The sequence below is a fragment of the Cryptomeria japonica genome, chromosome 6 (assembly GCF_030272615.1).
Source record: "Cryptomeria japonica chromosome 6, Sugi_1.0, whole genome shotgun sequence".
Taxonomy (NCBI): Eukaryota; Viridiplantae; Streptophyta; class Pinopsida; order Cupressales; family Cupressaceae; genus Cryptomeria; species Cryptomeria japonica.
In genome coordinates, this window is record NC_081410.1 from 297,903,634 (window position 1) to 297,914,120 (window position 10,487).

The following is a 10,487-nucleotide window of genomic DNA, read 5'->3' on the forward strand; positions in this document are numbered from 1 at the left end:
TCCCACATTATGTTTTGGTGTTTGCTTGGATCTATTTGAACCCCTAAGTACTTCAGAGGAAATTTGCCCTGCGAGTAACCCAATATCTCCCCAATTTTGCATTGCATCCTCTCGTTAGTGTTGAAGAAATATATCATTAATTTCTCCTTGTTCATGCTCTGACCTGATCCTTTTTCATAATCATTCAATAGCATCTTCATTACCTTAGCTTCCTTCTCAGTGGCTTCCCCAAAAAGAATTGTGTCATTAGCAAATTGAGAGTGGGAGATTGGATCAATACTATCATGAATGTGTGCACCTTTCCACAATCTCAATTTTACAAGATTCTTAATATGTCTACCTAGAATCTCAGCCATTAATACAAACAAAAAAGGAGACAAGGGATCGCCTTGTCTAAGACCATTAGTAGCTTGAAAAAAACCTTCTATAGATCCATTTACAATAATGGAATATGATACTAAGGAGACACAATGCTTTATACAGTTTATCCAACTAGAATCAAAACTAAATCTTTCAAGAACAGAGAAGAGGAAGTACCAATTCACTTGATCGTATGCCTTACTCACATCCAATTTGACCACCATCGCCTGAATCTTACTTCTTTGCATCGAGTGCATAGTTTCAGCAACAGTAATTATACTATCAGCAATTTCTCTACCAGGAGTAAATCTGTGTTGCTCAGGAGATACAAGCTTGTCCAAAACAAGCTTCAGCCTATTAACCATAACTTTGGATACTATTTTATATATCAAATTACACAGAGATATAGGCCTATAATCAGCAATACTCGGACAACTTTTCTTTTTTGGAATCAGGGCTATAAGTGTGTTATTCATTTCTTTAACAAATTTTCCTTCCCTCCGAAATTCCTCCACCACCATCCATATATCCTCTCCCATAAATTTCCAACACTTTTGATAAAACTCCATAGTCACCCCGGCTGGACCTGGAGCTTTATTCAGATGTAACTCAAATGTTTCCTTTTTGACTTCGTCTTTTATGATTGGAGATAATAGTAATGTATTATCCTCCTCCAAAATCTATTTTTCAATAATATCCAACAGATTCATCTCTCGCCCCCACTGAGGATCCCAAAATTTTCTCAAAATATTTGACTGCTATGTACTCTAACTCCTCTGCTTTTCCAACCATTTTGCCCGAATCATCCATCAACTGATTAATTCTATTTTTATTCCTTTTTGCTTTTAAAGAGGCATGAAAGAATTTGGAATTTGAATCCCCTGCATCTATCCATAATTCTCTGGATTTGTCCTGCCAAAACATTTCTTCTCTTAGAAGAATTTCTACCAATTCAGCTTTAAGAGAATTCTCAGCATAAAACTCTTCATTCGTCATCCCCTTTTCAATTACCATGTTATTGATCCTATCTAGTTCCTCTTCCACCCTTATTTTCTTAGCAAAATTATTCTTGAAGGATACCACATTCCACATTTTAATTTTGTTCTTAAGATATTTCATCTTTTTGACAAAACAATAGCTTGGAGTGCCTTTAATGTCTATGCATTCTTTCCACCACTTCTCAATGTTTATTTCGAAGTTTGAATCTCTCCACCACATACTCAAAAATTTAAAATTCCCTTTCACCTTTATCAATGGTATTGTGTAGTTCAACTGTATCAGAAAATGGTCTGAAAGGGTTATGGGCAGGATGAATGACTCCAAATCAAACTTACCTCTAATCCAAAATGATCCAGCAAATATTATGTCCAATCTCTCAACGATTTTGTTAAAATTTGCCCTCCTATTAGTCCATGTAAAATTTCTTGTTTTAGAGATAGCATCAAAGAGGTTATTGTCTATCACAAAATCTCTGAAATCTTCCATCACTCGGGCATTCATTCTTAAGCCTCCAAATTTTTCTTCATTGTTAAGTAATGCATTGAAATCTCCCACCACAATTGCTTTCTCCAAATCAATCATACTAATTTGATCTAAAATTTCTTTCCAAACCCTTTTCTTTTCTTCTGTCTTGGTCGGCCCATAAACATTGAATAGAGAAAATTCCATATCTTCCTGCAAGATTCTTACTTTACAATGCATCCAATTTTCTTACTTGTTGATCAAGTCTATTGAGACTTTATTTGGATTCCAAAGGACCGCCATTCCACCCACAGACCCTTTCACCTCTTGAAACATGGCATCCCACATCCTTCTAAAAGATTTGAAAAAGGAAGCTTTTTCTTCATTTAGCTTGGTCTCTTGCATCATTATAATATCTCCTGAAATTCTTTTAATTGCCCTCTTGACCAAGCATTTTTTGTCAGGAGCCGATAGACCCCTGACATTCCATGTCGTTATCTTCATTGTTTGCAAAGGGAGATTCCTACTCCCTTGGTTTTCTTAATAAAATCCAACACACCAATTATGCCCTTCTCCTTGGCTCTGTCCTCTCTTTTTTGTCTATTGCTTCTTCTGCCCCTTATGCCTTTCGATTTCCCCAGTAGTGCATTAGCTGATCGGCTGATGCTTCTAGGGTCAATATTCTCCAGTTCATCAACTAGGTATGATTCATCATCTGAACCCCTTTCGAATTCAAATTCAGTATCTGACAACCCTTTCTCTCTTATAGTTGTGGCTTTGTAATCCTCCTTTGTGTTGTTACTACTACCATTAATATTTCCTATAATAGTTCCAACATTCATTTGCTTATTCTTATTCTCACCATCTTCCATTGCTGCATTCTCCAAAATATCCTTCCTAATCTCCGAGTCACATTCATTAACCTTTGGCACTGTTTTTGATTCTTTACTTGCTTTCTCTTGAGTTTGTTCATCTTCCATGGTTTGCATCTTACCTTGGCACTCAACCATTTTCTTTCTTTCTTCTATTTTTCTTCTCCAAGTCTGTTCTAGTTTTCTTACTACCTTGCTTGCCTTTCTGACAAACATCTTGCAATCCTTTTCACCATGGAATTTACTACCACATCTAGGGCATCTTGATATTTCTTTATCAATCTCCACTTTTTGAGACCATTCCCCATGATCAGAAACCAAGGTTATTCTCTCAGGAATTTTTTTAACTGTTGCAATTCTCATGCGGGCGCATTTTCAAATGTCTTTTGCATCGTCAAAGTCTGTTTCCAGCAATGTGCCCAATGTTCTACCAATTTTCTCCCATAGTTCCTCACTCCAGTATTCTATCGAGAGGTTATATAAGCGAATCCAAACTGGCTCGGGATAAACTGCCAATAGGGAAGGGTCAAAATGAGGCATCCAAGGTTGGATGTATACTGCATGCGACATGATAAACCAATTTCTATCTATGAGTGCTTGATTTCTCTCCTCCTCATCTTCAAAGAACACAACAAAAAAACCTTTAGCAATAAATTTAGTTACAGTTCTTTTTCCCCAATTGCATTCAACCCAGTTTCTTATATCCTTTCTTGGCCAGTTCAGTCCTATTATTTTGGCGATTACCGCGTACTCTTCCTAGAACACCACATCCTCCTTCAATTCTTTAGAAAAGTTTATTCGAATGTCCTCTATGTGCCCTCCCTTTCCGCCATTAAAAGGTAATGACATTGCAGAGATATTAACTATCTCTTATTAGAATTCAAAAGTATATATATATATATATTAATATACATATATTAATATATATATATATATATTATATATTAATACATATATAAATATATATTTTTCTAAAAACATTTATTAAAAAATTTTGCATAAAAAAAATTGCATCGAAAAAAATTTCGAGGGGCAAGTTAGGGTTTCGGGGGGGAGCCAGCCCATCACAGGCTGAGACCACATGTTGGTTTGTAGCCACTATGGGGGTCGTGACCCACACAGGAGGTGATGCCCCTGTGCGGGCCACAACCTCACAGTAGGTCGTGCCCACTGTGAGGGTCGCGACCCTCACAGTAGGCTGCAACCCACATAGTGGGGCGACCCTCTGGTGGCGTCATGACCACCACCTTCGTCCCCCCTCTCTTTCAAAATGCCGCCCCTCCTTCAAACCCCCGTAGCTTCCCTTCTAACCACCATTCCTTCCTTCATCCTCTACGTGATGCCCTTGGCTCGGCCACACCCGCACACACCCACAAACAAAAAATATATATATAATGAAGAACAAGCAGCCCTAACCCAATTTTGGTTTAGGGTTAGCTTGATAAGAAAATAAAAAAGAAAAAGAGTTTAGTATAAAAGAATTAATCAACCCTAGTTAGGGTTCAAAATAAAATAATAATATAATTGAAAAGAGGGGGAAACCCTTTCAAATTGAAATGGGTAAAACCCATTTGTATTATAGTCAAATAAATAGGAAGGTTATTCCTACAATATTTTTGGATATTAACTTTAAATAAAATCCATATTTTTTTTTAGTAGTTATATTTATGTATATGTATATATATGTGTTAAAAATCATATATATATATAATGATTAAGTTAAATTCCTTTGTAAATTTTAATATTGGAATCTATTAAAGGTAAATTGTTAAATTTTAAACTATAGAGGTCAATGTTGGCAAAATATTTATTTAATAGTGGATATTTAAAATATCTAAGGGGAAATAAATTCGACTTTAAAAAGAAATGAATTTTATTAAGCAAATATTATTTCAATTTGTTTAATTTAATTAGTCTAATTTAAAAGCATATTCGCGTTTGCTCAATTAATTATTTTAATATGAGTTAACATTATTTTATTTAGCCCTTGAGTATTTAAATACTATTGAGGTAATTAATATCTCTTGATTTATTATTGGAGTATTTTAATTAGGGGAAATTAATTAATTTAGTTGAATTAATTAAGTAAGTTGTGACGACCCTATTGGAGAATAATTAGTCTACCTTAAATGTTGACGACATAATGATGGAGTTGATTAAATCAGCTTTAGGAAACCATTTTATTTAATCCCGAGTTAACCTTTAGTTAAGACAAAACTTATTTATTCCATTTTTAAACATAGAGTATTTAGTATTTTTATGTTGTTTTAAAAAAATAAAATTTGTTGTTCCATTTTTGCCCAAAAGTTTGGGCATGACAAGTATGTCAGACCCTATTATAGTTACAAATATTGGATGCAGTTGGTTCGATATACACGAAGTATGCGTAGGTATGCATTGTCAGCAAATTATATACAACTAAAAGATAAGAATCAAAATAAAGGAGTGGCCATGTACATTGACGGAAGGCCAAAAGCATCAGGGAATATTGTAGGGTTTATAAACAGTACATGACTTGGGTCAACAAATAAGAAACCCAATTGCATATTCGAGGCATTTTAGGGAAACCATGTATTCGTATGTGCAATAAAATCAATAACTGCAGGTGAAGAGTTGCTAATCTAAGAATTTGAATCACATAGATATAAACACAATTACTATGGGGGTGGTACATAGTAACCAATTAATGACTCCAATGTACCATTTTACCCAGCCTCCAATTAATGACTCCAATATACCATTTTATTATTATTTTTTTTTATAAGTCTATTGGTCTCATTTTGCTAATGTTTTTTTATATTTAATTTTTGTCACAACGGGACATTGATCGTATGGGGAAGGCTCTGACCTGGAGCACAGATCACGATGAATCTTCAAGCACTTCTAACTGACAAGTTTACCTCTTTGTTTCATGTTACTTTTTTTAATTAGGACTGTCAATTCCTTACTTTCATTACCTAATTACATTTTGATTTTGATCACAATGTTTCATAAAGAAAACATAGTTGGGACTGGATCCTATTATCTTTGAGCCTTCAAGGCTTTCATACTACAACTCAATCCACACTCAATGATAACCAGTAAATATTCATTACATTGGTCTTTCAAATATGATCATGAAGGAACCAATTAATCACAGTATAAAGGACTGCAAAACTCTTTATTTAAAACAAACCCTTAATGAGATGAACTGTCATATATCCAGTAAAACATATTATCACTTCCTTATCATGAGTGGTTATTGCATTCAAAAGTAAAATTCCAAAAACTTACTGATTCACGTTAATCACCTATCCATTAATATAACAGTGTTAGTAGGGCCTCCCATAAATTGTGTTAAAACAATGGGTTTTAACAGTTTGTAGAAAAACTACTATATTTCTTCAAATACTCCATGAAAATGCATAAGAAATGATTAATTGGAAATCTATTTCATTATACCACCATTCTAAAATACTTGCAAATTCAAAATACAACATTTATGAGCCTTCTTGGCTCTATGAAAGTCATAAACCCTTTAAACCTTTATGATAGTTGAGGGTTTGATGGGTAAACTTTGTCAAATGCCCTCCAAACTACTCCTCCACTCTTGAGCTTGACCAGACATGGTTTTATAAACTATTACAAACTAATTTATATTCCTTCTAATTGCTCCAACTAAATCATGACTAATGGATGACATTTTACATCTCTTTTGCACTTTTTGGCAATGTTGTAACTTTGCAACTTTTGCATTTTTGACACAACTTTGCCAACTTTGACCATATCCTTCTTGGATGTTTCCAACATAAGAAAAATGGACTGAATATAATCGATTACAACATTTTTTATCTTTAATGGATATTTTGACCTTAGTTGACTCTATCAAGACCTATTAGGTCCCTTGGTACAAAATGTCTCTTCAAGCCTTACAATTGAGTTGGTTTTGATATCAATGGACTTTATGACCTTACAAATCATGTATGAAAATTACAAATAAGAAAAAAAAATGTACTTGACCTCATAAGATATCTTTATGCCTAGGTGCCTCTGCACCATTTTATTATTTTTTTTTTGTAAGTTTATTGGGTTAATTTTGATAATGTTTTAATATTCTTGTCGCAATCAGATGATTGGGGAAAGGCACCAGTAGTAGAGGAGAGCATCCATAGGGAGCTGCAGTCACTATTATGTGATGATGACATCACATATTACACAAGCCCTTTGGATATGATAAGGAAGACCCAAAAAAAATGCAATGAAGAAATCCTTCAGTTATTATTCATAGTGCCTCAAACAGACAAGATAAGAGAAAGGGTTAAAATATTGACTAAGAGAGCACATAACTTGCAAGTAAGTTGTCATGAGATATTTAATTATAACATAAGTTCATTCATGGTTTAATATTTTGTACTCTTTTTTGTCATGAACTATAATATGTTTTGTTTTTACAAGATTTTTTGCATCCTCATGATGTTGCTAGCCATGATCAGGGTACTACAGATGTTGCCCAGGGAGTAGGGGTTGATACAAGTGTTGATCCTGATCTTCCTGTGCATACATCATATCATTTGACCCTATCATTCATGCCTATATTATCAACTGAAATGTTGGCAACACATAGCATGCATACATCGGGTAGTGCACCCTCTAGCAGTGAACACATGCCAAAACTTTCTTTGGGACATGTACCTAGGGATGTAGAGGCCACTAGTACTGGTGATGTTTTAGCAACATTCCCTTGATCTTCTCGTATTACTAGTACGGGAACATTGTCGGTCACATTTGTGGTGACCGAGGATTTCATTCCCATAAAGATAGAGAAGGTCCCAGGCACTTTAAAATGTGTTAATTATTATTATTATATATAATCCAATTGAAATTTACTTATTGATCACTCTTTTTAGACTAATGATCCCATGATATTTTTGCAGGAAATGATGTTTTTTATAAAAATCTAAATGATATTACATTGGAGATCTTAATGCCCACCATATGTACATAGTTAAATGCCCAAAATAAGATTTAAAAGATGAGATCATTAACCATTTAGTTGTGTTGTTTGGTAATAACACATTCAATCGAACCAAGATCCTTAAGAAAGATGGTACCTATCTAAAGTATGTGAGGGACCAATATAGGTCACATTTAGAGAAGAATAAAAAGTATGAGTGTCCCCCCATGATTTCAAAGAGGGAGTGGAGGGACCTAGTGTCGGATGGAAAGGAGAAGGTTGAAAAGAAAAAAGGAAAGGAGAAGGTTGAAAAGAAAAAAGGAAAGGCACCACCAGGCTAAGGAAGGTATGTGATACTATCAACAATGTAATTATATACTGATCACTCTTTCTTTTTACATAATCTCATTGAAGGAAACAAAGGCAAGAGTAGAAAATAGGGGCAACACAAACTTGGCTCTCGTGGTTATATGAAATTAGCCACATGAATCGTAAGTATCAATAAATGAAATATTGTATACAAATAATAAATTGCAAACAATTTTGAATTTATCAAACCATAGAAGCAAAATCCATGATCTTATGCAAAAAAGTAGGGCTCTAAATTCAAGAGAGTGCCCATAGAAGAGGACTTGAAGATTTCCTTCCAACAAGGTTATGGAGCCATGGCTGAACGCCTAAGACTCTTGACTGGGCAAACACAAGCTTCCACTGCATCTGACACGTAGGTAAATAAAATCTATGAAGTTTATTTCAAAATGAATACTTGTGCAATCTATTCAATATTAATTTCCAACATAAATTAATTATGTGCTTATTTTTTTTAAATAGGCAAGCAATGATAATACTACAGATGACATTAGAAGGCAACCTAGTGAGGGTGGAGCACAACCTGTAGATGAAGGTCATGGTCATGTGCATCCCGGTACTAGATAAATTCATGTGCTATATAGAACACATTATGGATTAATATAATAAACATCTTTAATTTAATTTGGTGTATTGATTAATGTAACCTTTTGTGTGTCAACTTTAGAGCATGTAGGGTGTGGTCAACATGTTGAGCATGATCTAGCTAGACAAGATCAGGAACATGATGTGGCCCCATCAGGTAAAGAGGACCACTCTAATGTTCTTTTAAACATATTTAATTACAATTGGTGTATTAATTAATGTAACCTTTCATGTTTCAACTCCAGAGGATTTAGAGGTTGGTGTTCAACATGTTGAGCATAAGGCTATAAGACAAGATCAGGAACATGATGTGGCCCCATTAGGTAAAGAGCACCACTCTAATGTTCTTTTAATTAATGAAATACTTGTAATAATAATTAAACATATCAATTTAACATTTCTTTGTTATTGCAGTAGACCCCCCCTTGCAGAGGCCTCCACGTCGTGAGTACATGACTACGCATATATTAAGATCATGAGCAGAGGGTAGAACAACTGAAGGTGGGACAAATGATTTAGAAAATGATACTCCAGTTCTTTTTTATTTAGCTACAAATAAGAAACAAAAAAAAAGTGATTGTAATCATATTATGACAACCATATTTTTGATAATATGTAAAAAATGAAACAATGAATATTATATGTTAATGAATGAATGTGAATATGTTAATGAATGAATGTTATATGTTATTAATGGATGAATGAATGAGTGTTATATTTTATTAATGGATGAATGAATGAATGTTATATGTTATTAATGGATGAATTAATGATTAATGTTATATGATCAGGTATGGGGAATTGAGAGTGATGTGAGGGTGGGGGGAGGGAGGGAAATGAGCTTTCACCTTCATGTGGTTGGCCTTGTTAAGTAGAGAATATTAAACTATTCTCAAAATAAAGAGAATCTCAATAAGGTAATGCACTTTTCAATATTTCATTATGTTGCACTTTTAAGCTTATGCGATTTTCATTAGTTCTCTTAGCTTCAATATGTTACCCTTTGTACTTATTTTACTTTTTAACACATCTCATATGTTACCTTGGATGACAACTTTTGCAGGGGATTCCAGTTGGCACAATATTTCCAATTGAGACATTATTCCATATGGAGGGGCTAAGGGTGGCATTGGTTGTTCCCCAGGGAATTTAAGACTTAGTGAGTTAGAATGACTTACTTGTGTCCTTACTTAGAAGATAAATGACTTGATTAGTGTCCAGACAAATGTTCCAACTACTGATATGGGTACCAATCCACAAGTATTTTCATGGTTTTATGACCCCATTTTTTATGAAATATAACCGGATCTATTCTATTTGATTACTCTCGTGTAACTGAATGAGGTGGTCTTAAGTGTTTGTATTATTAATATACTCATAAATTTTATGTGACACAAACAATGGCCTAGATATTATAATATGAATACTCAAAATTCCATGGATACTCACCTGCAATCATAATGAGAAAACATGTTGTGAGTATAATGAACTCAACTTGAAGCATCAACAATCTAAGTATACCAATTAGGATTTATATAATTTCTTAATTTTAACAAGACTTTTTTATTTGGGTAGGATTTAGGCGGATCCCTTGGTAGAGATCCTTTAACTAGTAGAGGTGTTATGTTTGCAACAGAGGCTCTGTTGGAATAGTACGAGATGAGTATAATAGATCAACATTTTGTTGTCCAGGTAAGGATTTTTCTTCACCCCATGCCTTTGTTTAGTCAAGAGCCTTGCCCCTTTGTGTGACTAACTAGGGTATGGGTCAGATTTATTAATGATTTTTATAGGAGTCTTTGGTACACAATTAATTTGATTTGATTTTTTCTTGGTTTACAACAGAGGTTTATTTTTCATATTTTCTATATTCTTTTTGGGAGCTTTTTTTTTCATATTATAATAAA

General features: G+C 34.0%; 1 protein-coding gene across 1 annotated transcript; it reads right to left on the minus strand.

Annotated features, from left to right (window-relative positions):
- Positions 1-1,047: 1,047 nt before the first annotated feature.
- Positions 1,048-2,028, minus strand: LOC131032212 (uncharacterized). The gene has a single exon (XM_057963167.2). It carries the CDS (start codon positions 2,026-2,028, stop codon positions 1,048-1,050), a length of 981 nt encoding a protein of 326 aa, XP_057819150.2.
- Positions 2,029-10,487: the final 8,459 nt, after the last annotated feature.